The sequence below is a fragment of the Chelon labrosus genome (assembly GCF_963514085.1).
Source record: "Chelon labrosus genome assembly, chromosome: 13".
Classification (NCBI taxonomy): Eukaryota; Metazoa; Chordata; class Actinopteri; order Mugiliformes; family Mugilidae; genus Chelon; species Chelon labrosus.
In genome coordinates, this window is record NC_140346.1 from 18,549,949 (window position 1) to 18,570,886 (window position 20,938).

At 43.6% G+C, this 20,938-nt stretch overlaps 2 protein-coding genes across 2 annotated transcripts; both read right to left on the bottom strand.

Annotated features, from left to right (window-relative positions):
- Positions 1-4,612: 4,612 nt before the first annotated feature.
- otol1b (otolin 1b) lies at positions 4,613-7,740 on the bottom strand (the record flags this gene model as incomplete). The annotated part of the gene is made up of 4 exons (XM_084559634.1): positions 4,613-6,353; positions 6,439-6,510; positions 7,166-7,255; positions 7,338-7,740. 4 exons carry the CDS (start codon positions 7,738-7,740, stop codon positions 5,455-5,457), a joined length of 1,464 nt encoding a protein of 487 aa, XP_084415760.1. The 3' UTR covers positions 4,613-5,454.
- An 8,471-nt stretch (positions 7,741-16,211) lies between these two features.
- Positions 16,212-17,094, bottom strand: sptssb (serine palmitoyltransferase, small subunit B). Its single transcript, XM_084559152.1, has one exon. It carries the CDS (start codon positions 17,006-17,008, stop codon positions 16,766-16,768), a length of 243 nt encoding a protein of 80 aa, XP_084415278.1. The 5' UTR covers positions 17,009-17,094; the 3' UTR covers positions 16,212-16,765.
- Between the last annotated feature and the right edge of the window lie 3,844 nt (positions 17,095-20,938).

Below are 20,938 nucleotides of genomic sequence, written 5' to 3' on the forward strand. Positions count from 1 at the left end.
TGTCTGTGTCAGGCTGCATCATGCTGGGGATGGCTGCTGTCATCAAGGAGTGTCATTGCTGTGGGGTGGGGGTGCCTGGTCTGGTCTAGGTGGGTGGTACATGTCTATATAGTCAGTGGTTTTAACGGCTTTAGTGGCTGATCGGTGTAACTGGATCTCAAATAATAATTTGATTAAACTACATAAAATAATTTTGTATAACGAAAAAAAGAAGAAATACACATTTTGATTAGTACAATATAACCAGTTATTAAATAAAAAAAAAGTTAGAAATGAGTGAACAGCAGTTTTGGAAAATGGGATGTCCTGTGTGATGTGTTAAACCTCAGGAAACCAAACGCATATTTTCACTTCCCTTTCTATTGAAAATAAGTTCATCCTCCTAAGTTGCTGTTTCTCACAATCAGGACATTCACAATGGACACGGTCGCTTCCCTCCTTGGTGAGTTTTTCTTCAATTCATTCAGAAAAAAAAAATCTTGTTTCAAGCAAATTTGAAGTGTTTAATAATCTGCAATAATTTGTCATTTTCTATTTCAGTTCTCTCGACGCTACTGCAGCTTGGAGCACCTGAAGGTATGCACCGAATACATTTGACATTATTTAATATTTTAACTTAATAATCACCGTTCTCATTTATTAATGTGATGAACTAATAACTTGTATTGTTTGGGGGCGTATGTCTCTACAGCTCCCTCTGCGACCGAACTCAGAGCTACTGTCGAGATTGTGACGGGGGCTTCAAGGATCTTCACGGGGGAGACTGTGCAGCTGAGATGCCACGTCCAAGATGAGCACGGGTCTGTTTGGAATTACCAGTGGTTCAGGGAAACCGAGCAGCTGACACAGACTGATCAGGTATTGGTTCTGCGGAACACCAAAATGGACGATGGAGGGAATTATTACTGCCAAGGAGTGAGGAAGACAGTGGTGGGAAACATATACACCCTGCAAAGTCTACCTGTGGGGATCGACGTGGATGGTGAGAACTCGTTTATTTGTACGATCACAAATTGCATTGATGTCACAGGTCCCTATTTCCCATTAACACTGGAATCAGTTAACACTGATCATTTGTTGCCCGGAGATCTGATCTCGAACTAACCTTATCTCTAATCTTTGTCCAGGAGGGTGGGCCATCCTGCAAGCCCCACCTCATCCTGCCCTCGTTGGGGACACCTTGAGCTTGCTGTGTCGCATCCGAGGCAAGCCCCCAATTCACGAGACAATTTTGTACAAAGATGGTGTTGAAGTAATGAGACAGGACGGCCCCAATCTACATTTGAACCTGACCAACTTGAGCCTGGAGGACGAAGGGATGTATTCTTGCAGGGCTTCCTGGGACGTGCAGAGACGTACGCACTCCATAATCTCGGTTGCCACTCATGTGCAGGTCTTAGGTGAGTTTCTATCAGCTTGTGTATGGCAGTGGTGCAAGAGACATTTTGGGAAATATGCTTATTAACAACAACTGAGTCCATTCGTGGCTGGGGACTATGTTCCGGCTGAAAGCATTGACTTCAATGAGATTTGCCGTATAATTGTATGTATAATTGTCCAAAAAACCACAAGTTATTGTTTGCTTGATTATTCTGAATTGTAAAAGTTCAAAGTCTTATTTTCAGCGACTCAGATTTTATATGTATGAAACTAAATGGAATCTTTAATTAGAGATGTTAACAGGTGCTGGTGGGAGGATGTTGTGACAGGGAGAAATGACAGTGGACATCAAACAAAACAGGAAATAAAGAATTTCATAAATTACTTTAAACTAATCCTGTGTGTCTCCTGTGGCTCTTTCCCAGAGGTTCTCACGCAGCCAATTGTGGAGATTGTTTCTGAGCCTAAGCTGAGGGAAATAAATAAAATGAAGGTCATCTGCCACGTCCAGTACAACGCCCGTGCTCCTGCCCCTCCAATAAACTTCTATTTCTACAAGAATGAAACCCAACTGGGACCTGCAACCTCTGAGAACCATGACCTGGTCAGACTGGCTTCGGGGCAGTACAGCTGCAGGGCCAAGGTGCCTGCATTGGGCCTGTCAAAGTGGAGTGAGCCAAAAATCTTTGGGCAAGTCAGAGGTACTTCAAAGTAAAATGCACGGCCAACTTACCTTTAACTTTCTGTCATCGATCATGCTGGCCTATTCTACTGCCAATAATTATGTGGCATTCATGCTGTCATGTCTTTCGTCATGTCTTTCCTCATCTTTTCACAGTAATGGTTTAGTTTCTGTCATGGTTTCTGTTTATTGTATTTTATTAAGTTTCTGGTTTTTCAAAGTCAGTTCTGTCATGTTTTCTGTCATGTCTTCCGTTTTTTCATAGTCATGTCTTCTGTTCTTGGTTTTCAGTCATGGTTTAGTGTTCTGTCATGTCTTTCGTCACGTCTTTCGCCATGTCTTTTTTCCTTTTGATTAGGTCATTGGTTTCACCTTGTGTTATTTCTTGATTTGCTTCACCTGTGTCTTGTCACCCCTGTTCCTCGTGTGTGTATATATACCCCTGCCTTCCCTTTTGTTCCCTGTCGCGTCATACTGCTTGTTTCCCAGGTATCATGCCAAAGTTTGTTCATGTTTTCCATGTTTATCATGTTTGCCATGCCATAGTTTCATGTCTTATTTTAGTTTTCATAGTGTTTTTGAATATTGTTTTCCTGCCACCTCGGCAGTGCCATTTGTTTGTTAGCTTTGTCTTTTGTTAATTAAAAACCCTTTTTTCGCCTACTCCTGCCTCCAACGTACTGCATTTGGGTCCTAAAACTCCATTCCCCGCAACCCTTCGTGACACATGCTTCACGCTGTCATGTTCCCAAAGGGATATGCTGCGTTGTAGTGTCATATTTTTGAATAAAGCACACCATAAATGAGTCGTACTGTTGGATTTTATTGTCAGTGAATTTCTTTTTACAACTCTATTGTACAACAATACTGACAGTTTACAGTAGAAACAAAGATATAATAAAAAACAATGTATATCATCGTCATTTCTTACCCGATTCTTGACAGATTTACAGTAAGATAAACAATACAGCTATAGATCACAGAGACTCTCTCTTTATAATAACACATACATCATTTCTATGTCTCATTTGTTGCATTTAGATACAGATAGCCTATAGGTCATAATAGGTGATAATGTAGCTAGGAAGGAAACAGTGGTGAAAGTATGAGAAGGAAAAACACAGCAGCATACATAAAAGAGGAAGACGGGGCGGTATGAGTGGGTTTTTTTTTCCTTTTTTTTGGTTGAGCAAATGAAGAAAGGGTCACATTGGGTCATTAACTTAGGGAAAAGCCGAAAGTATCAGCAAGTACTCATCAGAGTCATGGGTTTAAAAGGTGGCGAATATTGTGGAGACTTTGTAATGGAAGTAACACTTAATAAAAATAACAGAACTCCTGCACACTCTCTCGCTTACTGTCGGTTTAGATATTAATAATGCTTGACCAAACATTAGGTACACGATTTAAAAAAGGAATCCATTGTAATGCAGTATAAGAGTCCTGCACTAACTCCATCTTCATGACCGTATTTACTGTATCTAACCCTAACCCTAGCCCACTGACTAAAATGGATTTGTCAAAATAATAGGAACATGTGTGGGTACGACGCGATACAGTTAAATAGTTCTGCAAAACGCAGCCTCCAAAATGAAAACACAGTTGAATCAACAGCTCTCTCAGTTATTTCAAACTAACGCTGAATACCATAACCTTCATGAAGCTAAAGGCTCATTTAGAGTACTGCGGGATTAGACACCGTAACCTACGTACGTAGCCTACGCCAGTGTGAGCCATTTATACTTGTGCGCTTGTCAGTCTGACTCGCTCTGTAAAATCACCACCCAAATGCCGACTAGCACTTCCTGTTCCATCTTTATTGAGCCAAAACAATCAATTCGAAAATTACGGAGACGGAGGAGCAGCCAGGAATATTAAAGCAGAAATATGCTACTACCAAGTGGAGGACCAGACACAGCTCTTGTGGTCTGTGTCGCCGCAGCGCGTGGTTACATTTCTGAGGAGGTGCATGTCAGGCTATGGCGTTAAGCGGAGTTTACACCTCTGTGGGACATATGGGGCGTTCTATTTGTCCACCGAACTCGGTTTGCGAGTCGGTTTCCGGAGTTACGAACCAGAAGTTGCAAATAGAACGCCCCCGAGGTTGTATATACAGGTCGTCAACTCGTCGAGGCTCAGAGGACCCCGAGTTCAGTTAGTTCAGTTACTATGACAACAATGCCGAGTCTTGAGCAGAAAGCAGAGCAGTAGCCTATCGTTAACGTTAATCAAAACGGAATATTCAGATATCAAACTGTGAAATATGTTTGTGTAATATGTAATGAACATGTGAAATCCGCCGTGGTTGCACTGTAAACGAGATAAACACTATAAACATCTTTTCTCCGACCTGTCGTGTTGTGTACAAAACAGAACGCAAAAACCCGCTGTAACTTGTTTTCCAACACGGATGTGACGTCACTTTCGAGTTGCAAGTCGGGCTTACAAGACAAATAGAACGGGCCAATAGATGGCGTAACCTACACACATAGCCAACGTCGCTGCGAGACGTTTATACTTGTGCGCTCGTCAGTCCGCCTCGCTCTGTAAAAACGCCACCCAAACGCTAGTCGACGCTGTGTCTTTTTTGCCAGTCGGGTTCATTTTTGTTTCTACTTCCTGCTTCACTTTAAACAATGGTGACTGAAACTTTCGCCAAGATTTCACCGAAGATGAGTCATACAAACGTTTGTATCTCCGAACCTCTCCAAACCTCCTACTTTGAAAACTGCAGAGATGGAGAAGCAGCAGGAAATATTAAAGCAGAAACGCGCTGCTACCAAGCGGACCAATCACAGCTCTTGCAGTCTGCGTCGCCGCAGCGTGTGGTTACATTTCTGAGGAGGTGCACGTCAGCTACGGCGCTAGGGTCTTTGTTGTCGCCGAAACTGACGGAGAATCCTAAACCACCTATAAGATTTAGTACAGAACAGTTATATTAGATTGCATTCGTTTTTAATAGTGTACCTAATGAACTGTCTAGTGAGTGTGTGGTTATTATTGTATTTAGCTATATTCTCTTTTGTTCCTATTGTTAGGATTTTGTTTCAGTACCTTCAGAAATATCTAGATGACACTGACAATTTGTTTCACCCACCAATTTACCTACTTTTTATGGATTAGACAGCTGACCTGATTTACTTGATGAAGGAGGTAAAATATTGGCAATAATTATATCCCTCAGTAACACCAGAGTGTGTGCGGAGTTCTTCGTTTTTATTCAGACAGTAAAAAAAATGAGAGGTTAGGTGATAATACAAAATGTACAGGGAAGCTTCTGAGCAGCTCATACTGTAAGTGTAGCACCACTGGTGTTTGGCCCCTTTCTCTGATGTGGTCAAGCTGAAACAATCCAGTAGAGGAAGAGATTATCAGTTCAGAACTGGTGAGCATCAGGCCTTGTCAGAGTAAAGCAGAAACCCAGAGAAGATACTGTCATCCTCACTGCTGGCATACACCCCATTCCAGTCCCTGGCCGTCTCCATCCACACTTGATCACCCACCGCCAGACGTAGCACCACCAGAGTGGACGCCTGGTCGATGTCTTGACCGTACAGAGAGTCCCGTGTCCTCACTCGCCGCGATCCGTTCACTACCAGCGTGGCTCGCAGTGGCTGGTTACGCACGGTTATGTGGAAGGAGAAGACATAAACCCCTGGGTGGACGCAGGTAAAGCTGTTGGAAGTGACGTTGTAGTGGTTCTCTTCATTGTAGAAGATTTTGTCGAAGCGGATCGGGAAGCCAGAGGGAGGGAAGGACTTTTTTGGGGAGATGCCTACACTGAAGGCAGAGCGTTTCTGTGGTATCCCTGATCCCTTGGCTCCTTTGATTCCACGAAAGCCCCGGTCACCTCTCATTCCAGGGTAACCTCTATCCCCTTTTGGCCCAGGCATCCCTCTCACTCCCTGTGATCCTTCAGACCCTCTCACCCCTGGTTCTCCTTGTGGTCCAGGTGGTCCTTGATCCCCTCGAAGACCCACAGGGCCCGGGGCACCATGCTTACCATTAATGCCAGGAATTCCCATTGCTCCTGGGATGCCAGGAGACCCAGGTTCCCCTCGCTCACCTTTCGGCCCTCTCTCCCCGAATATGCCACACTCCCCTTTATCCCCCTTTTCTCCCTTAGGACCTTGTGCAACAGCCAGTCCTGGAGGTCCAACTGGTCCCTCTTTTCCTGGTTCTCCTTTCTCACCAGCAGCCCCATTCAGGCCAGGTTCTCCTTTCTCCCCACTTTCACCCTTGAAACCTTGCGACCCTATTTCACCTTTTTCACCTTTGTTGCCAACGTCACCTGCAAGGTAAGGGGGACTGCGTCAGAGATAGTGAACTATGGCAACAACATAAAAGATTCATTCATCGTCTAATCTGTGCTGTACCTTTTTGTCCTGGTTTCCCTGGAATTCCTGGTGTGCCATTTGTCCCGGTGTTCCCTCTGTCACCTTTATCCCCTGGGAAATTTACACGATAGAGCATAATAATTATTTCAATCTTAACCACTGCTACTAGGTGAAGGAGAAAAATGTGTTTAAAGTCTCTAAGCCTGTTCTGGCACGGCACAGTGTGACAGACTTTGCTTGAACTCTTGAAAAGTCACATGCAGGAATAGCTGTGATCATGTTTGTGTTTTGTTACTTTGGTGCAGATTCTTTAAATAGTACTTTAACGGACACAATAGGACTGTTTCACTTCCCTCCGGTTGAGAGTCCCGATCCTTTTACAACTCTAACTCCACCCACATCATTCTTTGGTGTGGTCAGCAGTGGGCTCTGAGGCACTTTTATGAAGATGACGGTCAGTAATAAAAAAGCTTTTACCAAATAGGGATTAACCAAATGTTGAACTTCCTCCAGCTTCCCTAGCATTCATTCTTCACTACAATGAGCTTTAAACTAAAATTAGTGGGAAGTAGAAGTTGCATTGCAGTAGTTTTCTTGGTATCTGCAGAGAGAAGTGGATCTGCTGTGTCAAGAAGTTTTGAGATTTCCCTTTGTAACCTTGTAACCTTGTCCCACGACCCTGTAACACATGACATGCCATGGCTATGGTGCAGTACATTACAATAAACTCTAATATTAAATTTGTATTAAACCCTTTTATATCCACCTTTATCTCCTTTTAACCCCATAGGACCACTCACACCAGGTGGTCCAGGTAAACCAGCCGCCCCATCAAGGCCTCTATCACCTGGTGGCCCTAGGTGAGAAGGAAAAAAGTGATGTTTAAAATTAGGAAATTAAACACGTACAAATTTGTGCTCTAACAGTGAGTCGGATACCTGCCAAGCCTCTGTCTCCCTTTGGGCCCCTGGGTCCCCTCTCAGGTGGACAGCACTCACAGAAGTTGAAGTAACATTCATTATAATCCAGAGTGTAGTTCTCATGACCAGCACCGGGGGGCTCTGTATTCTCACTGTAGTGCTGGGGGATGACATGACCTGGGTATGTGGTCTTCCCTGCGGTGGGCAGCGGGTGCGGCTGCACAGGACTAGGCGTCACCACTGTCTTCAGAGTCTTGGGCACGCTGGTGGTGACGGGGCTGTGCACAGTGATGTGAGGGACGGGCTTCTTGGTGTACAGGTATTTTGGTTTCTGTGTCGTCTTGGCTTCAGCGCAGGATGCCACAGTGAGTGTAAGCACAACTACAGCCACGAGAGTCGACTGACAGGAGATAATCCTCATGGTTGACTGGAATCTGAGAACACACAGAGACTCAGCTCTTCTGTCCTTCTATTCTGATTAAAAAACGACATGCTAGGAAAATAGTTCACTGTTGCAAATTGCTCATGCAGGGGAAAACATGTGATGACATCTCTGAACTAATTTCTTTTGTCGTTTTCAAGCATCACTTCAACTTTTTGTTGTTTTCTTCTTTCTGTTTGTTTTTTCTATGTTGCCAGTTGCAGTTAGCTACGTTTTCTTGCTAGTGTGCCATTCAAAGCTGATTTCATAAGCCCCTCCACCCCTCAAATCTTTTTAGCATCTCTAACTAGACTGACCTGCATTTGTTTTGTCCACAATATAAAGTTTAGTCATCTACAACATACACACAAGCTGTTGGTCTCATTACTTGTCATGGTGACATGCAACATTTTGAGAATATGAATTCAGCAAAGTTCATAAAACTCACCCAGTTATGCATAGGTAGTACGATCATTTATCCTTTCTTGCGGCGTCTTGGAGGCAGCACCAGGAGCTCCAGGTCTCTCTGATATCACTGTCAGGCTTGGGTGAAAGAACATCCCCACCAATGAGGGTATTTGCTGGAAGCACAGGGGGAGGTCTGAAATCCCACTACGGCGGGCTGGAGCTGACCCAAGGAGAACCACTGTGCTGTGGCCCATTCTCTGTACCCCCGTTGTGTAGAAAGGTGCTTTTGTGACACGGGATACAGCGCCCGCCAGGAGCACTCCTTCACTGCGAGCTAGGCAAGGAGCAAAGGCCGTGGGGGCAATGGGTCACCTGATACGGGAGGCATTCCTCCAGCATCCAAGCTACTACCCAGGCTCTTGTGGCGGGACAAAGCCAAGCAAAGAGGAGTGTGTAACTGAGGCTAGCGGCTTTTTTATGCATAGGGCTGGACAGCAGTGCACATGGTGCAAACTTCTTTCATTTTAGGTCTTTTTAAATCCCTTACAGATTCATCCAAGTTGACCTAACAATATCAGTAACAATTAATTAAAAAGACTCGGATGCTAGATCTGCAAAACCGGCGCGCAGCACAGGGAGCTCAGTATTTACAGTCTACCCGTGCTTGGTGGACATCCAGAGGAAAGCTTTAGCCTAAAGAGCCCTGATAATCACTCAACAGCTGCTGAACTTGAGCTGTTTGTCGAAGGAACCAGCCTATCTCCTTTAAATCAGTGGAAGTGCAACGCTTGCCTGATCACTGTGACCGACTTTTTGCACACGAGCCCCCGAGGCTGCTGGCGGCGACATTTGCTCACGTTGATTCATACTGTGCATCCGGACAATGATTCATTCTTTCTGTGTAACAAGATAGCATCAGTTTTTTGGTTTTTTTTGTTAAAAAAAAGTGATTTTCTGGTAGCCGTCTAGTCGAAACTCTCGACTTGCCATTGACAATGAATGTTTGAGCAGTGGACATGCCTCAGTTGCCAAAGACCTCATGTCCTCAGAGAGATCTATGACTGGCTATGAGTGAGCAGGAAGAAGGGAAATGAAATTTGGGGATCAGAGCGGGCTGATGGTGGGATGGACGGATGAGGAGGCCGCTATAAAAAGGATAAGACTGCGCTTATTTAAGTCATTTTAAGTCTATTTTCACCTTTCTTTATCTCCTCTCCTACATTTACATGCTCTTCCTCTCCTTCTTTCCCAGCAGCTCGGGTAAAGCGCTGACTTGCCCCTTCCGTAAAAGACAAATAGATGGAGAGTAAGATATGCAGCTGAGTCCTGAGAGAGACAGCGGGGTTCCTCTGGGGTTCTCCATGCCTGACCCCAACAACATCGTCTCTCAGCTCCATTCAGACCACACACAACAGCGGCGGTCAGTTTACAGTGCCCAGCTGGTCACAGAGGGACCCAGGAGCTGCTCACCTGTCCGTTCATTTAACACCTGCCCTCAACCTCCATCCGCACACACCAGGGAGCGAGGGATAAGGAAGGGTTAACTTACTCAGCCGGTGCAGCCGAGCAGAGAGAGGTTCAAAGATGACTTGGATGGATGGAGGTGTATTGCCTTACTTTAACCCTATTCATGTAAAGGAGCTGCTGTGAATGTGTATAGAGTGAGTTGGAGAGGTCTAGAGTGAGACAGTAACGCAGAGACTTAACCAACAAAGCAAGCAGCCACTCTGTATGGTTATTTCCCCCCTGACTGTATTCACCGGTACAAACAAGGCCAGCAGTTTTTACGTGCTTTGCTGAATCTTATCAAAGAAAATCGAGACCCTGCAGAATTAGCAGCTAATGAGTTTGGCAAGTGATCCGCTGGCAGTGAAGATAGTCAGAGTACAAACACACTGTCCTCCGCCACACTTTCTATGACAAGACTCTCTGATGGCAGGGATGGGCTCATAATGCACTCAAAGTAGGTTGTGGAAACTTGGCGACCCTTTCCGTCTGAATCGGTTAAGATGCAGAATGAACAGATTGATTCTGTATTAATTAAACGGATGTGAAGTGATGTAGAGATGATGGCTTTATGGTGTCATCTGGTGTTGTTAATGAATAAAAAGTCTGTTAAGGGGCTTAATTTGAGTTCTATCGAGGCTTATTTGGACCTTTTTTAAAACAATTTAATAGGATTCATAGTTTTCAGTGACAAAAGCATTGCAGCTTACACTGATCAAGCATAACATTATGACCACTAACAGGAGAAGTAAATAACACTGATCATCTGGTGACAATACACTGTTCTGCTGGGAAACTTTTGGACCTAGCATTCATGTGGATGTTACTTAGACATGTACCACCCACCTAGACCAGACCAGACCAGACCAGGCACCCCCACCCCATAGCAATGACACTCCTTGATGGCAGCAGCCATCCCCAGCAGGATGCAGCCTGACACAGGCACACACACTCAAACAACTCAGAAAAATATGAAGAACAGCACAAGGTGTTGACTTGGCCTCCAAATTCACTAGAACCCAAACTGATCAAGTATCTGTGGGATGAACCACAGAGGCCCCTCCCCTCAACCCATAGGACCCAAAGGGCCCCCACTAACAACATCCTGTTGCCAGACACTACAGGACACCCTCGGAAGGCCCATGTCCATTCTCTGATGAGTCTCAACTGTTTTGGAGGCACAAGGGAGACCTACACAATATTAGGAAGTTGGTCATAATTTTACGCCTGAACGGTGTATGAATTCAAAATTCTTTCATCCAGCAGCCAGCCCTTGGTTCGCTGAGCTTATCTTAAAGACAAGAAACAAGGGGAAGCAGCTAGCATGCCTCTGTTCAAAGGTAACAAATCTGTTAACCAGCACCACCAAAACCTCACCGAAAGTCTCTACATGTTGCCCGACAAGCTTCACAGTGATGATAATATTAGAAGAACTGATTACTTTAGGGCAAAAAAAAAGGGTATATCCATTCTTTATGTTAAACTAAGCTAAGATAAGCTAGGCTAACAGGCTGCTGACTATAACCTAATATCTAAGAGGGTTGGCATCAGTATGTCCAAATAAAATCCTTGGGTTGTTTTAAAGAGCAGCCAACTGGCAGATTTTAAATACTGTTTTCCCTTGCTTCCAGTATTTTACCTTAAGACATGAAGTGATTTCCAAGTTGAGCTTTCAACCAGAGAGGGCAGTAACGCACTGCACTTCAGGCTTATGTTACATTGCTCTCTGGATACAAAGCCAAACATTCAGTCATCTCAATCAGAGAGCACCATGGGACTTATTCCTTTTTGTCAGCAAATGCATGAAAGCACGACTGACTGCTGGACTACTGGTTCTTGTTTGTGTTTGGACGGGAGAGAGTGGAGAAAAAAAAAAACTGTGTCTTGCAGGCTCTGCCACAAACATTAGAAACTTCCCTTTCTTCTCTCAGCTTCACAAAAGCAACACATACAGTTACACCACCAGGCCTCGTATGCACCTAAATCAGCAGACAAACTCACCTTCAGTCCTAAGCTGATTATTTAGCACTACACTCTCCCCGGTGATTGGGTTTAGCTCACCTAACACACTCCTCGACCCTGCAAAAAGATCACCCAGGTTCGGTATCCCATGGATAAAAGAGATTGTAAAACCTCCCCCTTGTGTGTTTCAAAACTCTTGGTTCCCCGTCAAACATTCCTTCACAGCAGCTCGCACACACTGATGACTTTCCCTCTGATCCTCGGATGTGGAGCGCCGCACTCTGAGACACGGCATCAGAACCAGAAAATTATTGTTTGTGCAATACTACGTTCTGCTAGACCCTCACATCTACACTACAAGGAGGAAACAATTATTTCTTCATTTGACCACTTGGTGGCAATCTTCTTTCTTCTTAACAGTTACAGGCCTTCAAATACTTAGTGTTATTTTTAAGATATCTTATCAGACACAGACTTGGGTGTGTGCACGAATGTATTTTTAGGTCAAATTACTTGAAACTTCAGAATTTATAATCCCCAGTTGGTGGTAATAATATTGCTTTGACTATGCAATGAGGAGAACAGTCTCTTCAACAGCTCTTTCTGTGATCCTACTATATTTCATTTGTATTAAAAGTCAACTGAGGGTTGGTTTCCAGCTTCGGAGAAAGCACACGATCAAAACTGGAATCGGGTGTTTTTATCAGGCCAGCCACTCCCAGGTTCATATTGACTGATTCATAGTTCAGATATATACTGCGGAACTGGGAACGGTGCCACGAGGTAAATTCCTCCTCCATCTTCGATCAATAACAAATGGCAATAATTGCACACTCTTTCTAAATGCCACAGCACAAAGCTTGTCTGACTGCGGTCAGTCAAAGAAAAAAAAAAGACGTCACTTGTCGACCGTCAGTTTATCCTCATGCCACAATAATGTGACCTCGGATGTGATTTTGTGTGATGTGGTTGTGTTCCCAAATGATGTAAGTGCTTTCCCTATTGTGTCTGATCTAATCAGTGCTTATTGTTTGCTCAGTGCATGAGTTACAACCCAATTATGTGAAACCTTTGTTTGTTGGAAAGCTCAGCCACTCTGGGTTTCATTTTAAAATAAGATTAGATTAAATATCCCCAGGAAAACAACTCGATTTTCGTTTTTTTGAATTACGTCTGACTCATCGTGAGGAAACAAAACTGGAAAAAGCTCCAGTTTAAGCGAAGCCCTCGGCAGAACCGGTACACAACAACGGTGACACACACAGACACACTCACGCCCAGCAGTGCAAACGGTATTCCCTCAAAACAAACCTGCTAATTGGCGCTATAAAACATTATAACAGCAGCATGTTTTCCTTTGATAGAACAGATGTTTACACAAGTGACTCAAAATGTAAATTTCGTAAAGTCGTACTTCACAGTGAGGTCACACAGTTATTAGTCATGTTATGTGTTGCATTGATTTGCATGGATTTTTCTTTTAGCCCAGGATAGAGCCAAACTGTAGCAGGTAGTCACGATAAAAATGATTTGTTTCGTGCCGTAGAACAAACCAAAGCGTGCAAGGTGTTTATTTTAGGTGTGTGTTCGTGTGGTTCATGTCAGTGACTTTAGTTTTAAAATTACTGCCCAGTGCAGTTTACACACTGCCCTGTCCGTGTGTTTAATGTACCTCCGAGAACTGACCTCAAAACTGAAACATACAACATTAATAGACAACTGTCTTTTCTTAAATTTAAAATACAGTTTATCTGATGATGAAATAAAGGAATGATGTCTATCGCTTATAAAAGAAGACTATTCATGTTATAGAAAAGTCTGAACAAGTCCGTTTTGGATTGTTTTTTTCTGTGCCATGCATACATTGTAATTAATGTCCCAGCCAGGGATGGCACTGCAAATTAGTTAACTCTTAGAGTAGGTTGCAGGCTGTAGGCTTGGCCCTAGTTAATAAAAAAATATCTCAGTTTTGTCTGTGACCAGAAAAAACATCAAACAATATAATCCACAGGTCAGGCCGCAATGCTGATTGTGTGTGTGTGGTCTATTGTTGTCCCTGTCTGTCACAGATTGTAGTTAAACAGTAGTCTGGGGTTATTTCCATGGAGACATCCATTGTAATGGCACACACCTGTAGGAAAGTACAGCTGAACAATAGCATCAATTGCAGGAGGCAGAACCTCCGCCGTGTGTGTGTGTGTGTGTGTGTGAGAGAGAGAGAGCGAGAGGAGAGACTTGTGCCAGCACGGAAGGCGTTATCAAATGTTAGCGACAATATTAATATTTGAACACTTTCTGGGGTTTCCTTGTAAGCTGAACCCTGGCTGTTTTGGCAGACTAGCGTGTTTTTCGCGGTGTCATGTACGTGTCTGTCCCGTCAGGCCCAACAGTTGCAAGGAAGCCCCCCCCCCCCCCCGGTTTGATTTGGGTGAAACAGTCACGGGCTACGTGTAAACACAGCAGAAACAATACACCGCCCTCCTCTGAGTGTCGAGAGTTCATTTGACTCTTAAGATAGCGTTGTTTACACCATGTCATCATGGAGATAAACTCTGACCTCTCCCTTCATGGGAAGCAAGTTAACATGCGCAGTGTAAACAGAAGACATATACGTCTTCGAGGACCCTGAGGCAGAAGTGTAACTTGCACTACGAGAAAAGGCCTACTTAGCTTTTCTGCATGAGAGGGAAAGTTGATAAAGAAGAGAGGAAGGGACGGGATAAAAAGTCAATTTAAGGGTCTTCCGTAGTATTTTGGGATGAGCTTGGGTGCTGGGTTGACAACGGTGGAGGTGTTCGGTTTCAACGCATTAACACTGTTAACCTCCCTCCTGCAGCTTAACTGATAACTAAAACAATTCCCATCTCCATCATCCACCAAGCATTGGGTTGAATCCTCTGTTCCCACAAAGAGGGTGGACATGGAAGACCTCAGGCGACCAGAGCTTTGTAGGCATAGACAGGCCGGAGAGGATACTGCACAGAGGAAAGCAAAGCCTGCGGGTATTCATTCCTGCGCTGTTTAGGGAAAACTGGTTTGGTGGCTCTGCCTCTTATTGTGTGAATTCACTTCATGTGGTACAGTCGGTTGGGTAGGAAATGTGCTACCCATAACCTTTTGTTTTGCTCAATCTTCTGCCCGATCGAAGGCGCAACATGTTTTATATTCCGCATGAACATTTCTACCGAAAAAAAACCCAAACTCAGATGAGACAGATGGCCAAATTTATCAGACGCCTTTATTTTCTGATTATTGCAGTGAAGTGTTGCTTTCATGTATAAATAAATCATCCATTTGGTGGACAGTGGAAAAAAAAAAAACCCTCTCAGGACTCTTTATTCTCAGGGCTGTAAATACTTGGTACAACTGTAAATGTTTATCAAAAGTGAAAATGGATTGACACAACCTGGGAACAATATAAAAGCACTTCAAGGCGGAGAAACAAAGTAAAGCACAAATCACGCGTTATTTATGGCCGCAAAGAGAACACAGATATAAATAATCAAAAAAACATGGTTTTTTTTGGTAATTGACATTGTAACCAGCCAAGCATTACCAGTGTATATAAATATATAACTTCGTATAAATAAAGAGATCATGTTTAAATTGTTTAAACCAGCGAGCCCTTGACCCAAAGCATGGATAATTAAAACGATATTAAGCGAAAAATCTGAACACAACGCTAATCCTGACTACCAGGTACACTGCGACTCATATTCTCTCTAGTTCAATAGGTCAGCCGTACTTATGGAAGACAACGTTTTATGTTTTATTTGGGCCAACTTGCCAGCATTTCTTTTACATTTCAGCACGTGATGGACATGCTTCGACTTCAGGCGTTGGTGAGTGAATCTACGTCACTGAAAAAGCCAAGCCTGAACCACAAAGGTGTGCTGTATCAATATTTGCTCATGCTCAGTGCTGAGTACACCTTCCTGACATACCACCGGTAATGAAAACTTGAAGATAAAGAGAGGGCTCGGCACATGTCTGCGCCATTATTTCGTTTTATTACTCACTTCAGACCAGTAAATGCAATCCGTAAATGCAGGGCTTGGGACTAAACCGCATAACCGAGGCCTGATTGCGACATTTTTTTTTTTTTAAGAATCATTGCATAGCTTCGGCTTTCTGTCAGCTCTCTCTTTTAAGAGCAAGAACATGATGCCTAATACGTAAAATGTGCCATTTAGCTTTCCAGTTAGGATTCCAGTGCATAAACTTGGAAACTAAATAAAGGTGACAGTGGTCCTGATACAAAACCATAGATCAGCCAGTTACATTAAGTGCATGTTGAAAGTGTTAGGCATTAACTCCTATTTCATAAGAGAGCAATTCACACATCAGTGATAAACAAGCATATACTTAAAGGGACACTCCACCAATTTTACAAATCAGACTGAGTTCACTCGGCTCAGGGAGATTACTGAGTTTGTGCAAACTGTTGGATAACATCTCCTGTGACTCTGAAAGGAGCTTTTCCATAGCCGTACCTACAATCACTCCCTCTTCCGCTTATTTACTGCTCCCGTGATTCAGTTTACACGTTTACAACATTTTTTTTTCCTCACCAAATTCTTCATCGGGGTCGTATATCTCGGCCCGGGCATTGGGTGCTTCATTACGCCCACTTCCTTTTCAGTCTGGTTCTGCAAATACCCAAGCTTCAATTACACATTCAATCACTGGAATGCCCCTTTAAAGACCGTATCTCAAAACTCACGAGAGAAAGAAAAGAGTCTAGCAGTATTTTGTAGTGCGATAAGCATGCAAATCTACCACCCATGTATGACCCTATCATGCAAATCCCAGGGGTGGAATGCATTCATACAGGAGACACGTTGAGAAGAAAACAAAAACAAATAGGACAAACAACATTTCACAAGACATTTCACAGGGACGGTGTGAAAGCAATGCACAGTTGTGTGTCTAATACCGTGGGGTAAGGCCAGAGGGTTAGGGATGTAAAGAAGATAGTAAGGCTCTGATTTCCAGGTCATTCCGTTAAGATCTTCATGGTTTCAGTCTCGATTAGCTGGCTGCTGTGGTTAAGGATGAACGTGGCGCAAAGTGGGGCTCAAGCTGCACCAGGGGGGAGCGAAGGACCACTCGTCGTCTCTCTCCTCCTCCTCCATGCTCCTTCCTCCTTTTAGTTCATGAGTGTCATGGTGCTCTCGGGCTGGCCGCCAAAAATCCCAAAGAAAAACTCCAGCGCCAGGCGCACGTGGATGGGTATGAAGACGTAAGAGGTGTAGATCACCATGGCGATGGCGGAGAAGAGGACGGAGTTGAAGATGGATTTTTCCCACGGCTCCAGGACATAGATGCCGGTAATGAGCAGGTACTGGAAGTAGAGCCAAGCCAGGTACTCCCTCAAGTTTTTGAAGTTCATCCTGCAGGCTGGGCGGAGGAGAAATGGAGGTGGAGTGTTGAAAGATTCAAGCACTACGAATAAAAGATGGTGTGAAGGAGATGTAAAAATACTCCTAATGGTCCTGAACTCCTTGGTACAAAAAAAGCATCAATCTAGAGTGATGATTTAAACTAGAGTGTGAAATATTTTACAAGTTGATTATATATTTCCTTAATACATAATCAAGTATGAGCATAAAATTGCTGCACTTGCTAAAAATAGTAGTACAGCAAAAGCGCAGTACTTGGACAAATAGTTCCGTTTCAACACAATTTACTAAAATTAACCTCAGAGAAATAAAACAAAGAAACTCTGTAAACAATCTGTATCTAATACACGATAAAGCAGTATTCAAAATATTTTATGGAGCCCCCATTATTACATTATAGCATATGATTTATTGCTTTGAATAAGGAAAAGCAAATCTCCATAGACTGATATGGTTTACCCTGTATTTATCAGTATCCTGGGGACATTTGTTGAACTGCAACAGAAAACAATCCTCAGTTTTAAAAAAAATAAAATAAAAATAGTCCTTGTGGCTGTGCGTTCACTAATATGAAGGTATGAAGGAGAACTGGGAGCACTCTTCTAGCCCCTTTCCAAAAACCCTCAGCTGAGGGGACACTCTTATATTCAGCTGTGCAGGTAGAAAAACACCAATGACATTAAAACAAGGGGGTCCCACATGACATAAAACAGTCCTCCCTGATTTTCGTTGCTAACTTATTCCCACAACTGCCACATAGGGGACACTTACAATGAGTTTATGCTATGTGAGGAGAGTGAGGAGGGTAGGGAGCCCAGTTATCGACCCCTAGAGAAGATATAGCGTACACGGAAACCTACGCGAAAAATCAACACAAACTTGTTTTACAGCTTTGCTTAAATGGAGCAGGGAGTTTGACATTAGTCAAATGACATCGTTTGTTTTCCAGCTATGAAAACAGGCAGTTGTTCATTTGAAGTAATGTAGCCGCATTACCTTAATATATCCTGCCGCACAGGTAAGGGGCGGGGCCAAAAGGTGCGCTGAAAGTGCAGGTGTGCAGGTGTATTCCTCTGCTTGTTTTTGTTTTTGTTTATTTATTTTTTTTAAGTTGGGAAAATAGGAAAAACAATACGCACAAGAGAGGAATAGTTTCTACAGGATTCATTCAAATCAGCTCCCTCACAAACAGTACGACTGTTGTAGGTGTATTAAAGTGACCAGAAGAAGAGCGCATTTTGGTAGATTTCTGTGATAAACAACACGAATAAATCACACACAGGTCCGTACCTTAAATAATATGGCATGTCAAACATCTCACTTAATAAGTTTGTGCCACAAAACAGCAAAAAAAATTTAAATAAAAGTTAAATCTCTCGTACAAATGGTGTAAATTATTATACGCACATTAACGACAGTGTATTCAGTGTTACACGTTTAATAGGAAACTAAATATTAGAGGGGATGCTGCCTATCAGCTCATGAGCGATTATTGAACAATGTGTTGTGTATAACCGAATCCATGTATCGACTCACCTCGGCAGCCGATGCGAGGTCCCCTGGATTATCTACTAATGAGACTATGACAGGACGAGCGACAGCCCGCGTCGCGTTGCTGCTCCGCTGCTTTGTGTAAACGAAAAGCTGCCCCACCAGCTTGCCACTGGCCTATATGCATGTGCCGCTCATACGGACTATGTGGACGACACCACACCCACTACTCGTTACACTCACCTGGCTCACAGATGGTGCAGGTGGAGCAGGCTAAAGCGCAAAGGCCGGCGTGCGTTTACGCATCTGAAAGAAGGGGGGAAAAAACGGTCCTTGAATCCAAAGGCACGGGAGGAAACGATGTCTTTCTTACTCGCAGCTCCGTTGCAGCCATGTGAAGTGGTCCGTTGCTTCGTGCAGCATCTTTAAACTTTTTTTTCAGTCCGTGTCGCATCCTTCGCGCATCTGTCCCACCGCGTGCTGCAGCCAAACACTGCGACGCAGCACCACGTCTGACGTAGACCGCAGCAGGAAGACCAGCAGAGACTGCACAGCCATTACACTGGCATGCACCAATACCGCAGCCTCGGGATGCTGTAGTTAAACTGGGTTTTTACCAAAAAAAAACAAAAAAAAAAAAAAAAAAAACTCAGATTGTAACGAAAATCATACTCTGAATGAAAAAAATATTTCTGGCATATTAACATTCAGCTGCAGTTTGAAGCTCACAAAGGATGCAACATTCCCTCACTGCAATAAAGCAGAAATACTACCAGCCTGAAACACCTAACCTCACTTTAATGATAAGAATATGCACTGTTTTCATATCGGTGCAGCATTTAAGATTTAGGAAGAAAAAAAAAAATCACAGATAAAAAAAATCACAGTAACAAAGTCTCTGATCGTTTAACTTGATGGATTTCAACGTTTTGGAAGCATGGCAACCAAGAGAAACCCCCCACAGCCCAAGCGCCCCTGGGAAAGTACCTGAAGTAAAAGCAAATGCGTCTTTCTGTTTGGGGGGAATCGGACGTGGTGTTTGGAAATCTTATCTCTCAACTGTAAGGTCTGCTGACCCGCTCAATTCTGACGCTGCATTATTGATGTGTAAACACGGGCAGTGCCGCCGTGGCGCAACGTTTACGCACGGGCACACATTTTGTTAGGATGTGGTTTGAAACGACGCAGGCACGCCGTGTGAACACGTCCTCACTCTGAGCAGATATTTGCTGTTTTGTTTTTACAGAAATACCCGTGTTGTCTTATCGCGAGCTGTGGTGAGCCGCTCTGCCTCAAGTGCTAAGGAAATCATTATTCAAAGCAGAGAATCAGCCGGCTGAGCCTTTAAGCTCATTGTCAAATGTATAACACATTTGTCTTCCGACACCTGGAAAGCGAGTCTGTAAGGCTGCATGCAAAGGCGGCTGGAGGTAGAACATTCTGGGTCACAAGGGCTCAGATTGTGCACAAGCAAAGATGTGTGTGAGAGAGAAAATCAGGCCAACGCACACACACAGGGGGGATTCACTTCATTCACTTTCCCAAGTAGATCTGATTACCATTGACAACCAGCTCAGGCTTGAGAAAAACGAGACTGGCTCTCCTCCGCCCTCTTCAAGTTAAAACGTGAGACAAGTCACACACAGACTAATACACTCTGTGATACACACATTCCTCTGGTGTCTTGGGTTACATTAAGTGTGCTGTGGGTAGGGAGGTCTGAAATGCAACAAGAGAATAATACTTAAAATAACAATTTAACCCAGCGTTATGGTTGATGTTGAAGAGATGGTTGTATGCAAGTCAGTTTCTTGATTTTTCCTTCTGCAAAACATTAGTGATCATAAAAAAAATTTTGATATTAAATGTCACTTTGACTGATCTGGATTCAACCTGTACAAAGGGTCCTCAACATACACCAATCAGCCACAACATTAAAACCACTGACAGGAGGAGTAAATAACATTGACCATCTTGTGACAATTCAATGTTCTGCTGGGAAACTTTTGGACCTTGCATTCATGTGGATGTAACTTAGACCACCCCCACCCCATAGCAATGACACTCCTTGATGGCAGCAGCCATCCCCAGCAGGATGTGGCCTCACACAGGCACTCGCACATAAAAATGGAACAACTCAAAAAAAAAAAACATGAAAAACAGCACAAGGTGTTGACCTGGCCTCCAAATTCACTAGATCCCAAACTGATCAAGTATCTGTGGGATGCACTGGAACAAGCCTGAGCCACAGAGCCCCCTAAGACCCAAAAAGCGCCCACTAATAACATCCTGTTGCCAGACACCACAGGACACCCTCAGAAGGCCCATGTCCATTCTCTGATGAGTCACAACTGGTTTGGAGGCACACTTTTCTTGAGAATAACCTAAAATAGTAAATATTCAGTGATTAAATTAAATGCTAACGTGAT

What these genes read in the sequence shown, in the direction of transcription:
- sptssb (XM_084559152.1), bottom strand. Translation starts at nt 17,008, where the DNA reads ATGAACTTCAAAAACTTGAGGGAGTACCTGGCTTGGCTCTACTTCCAG.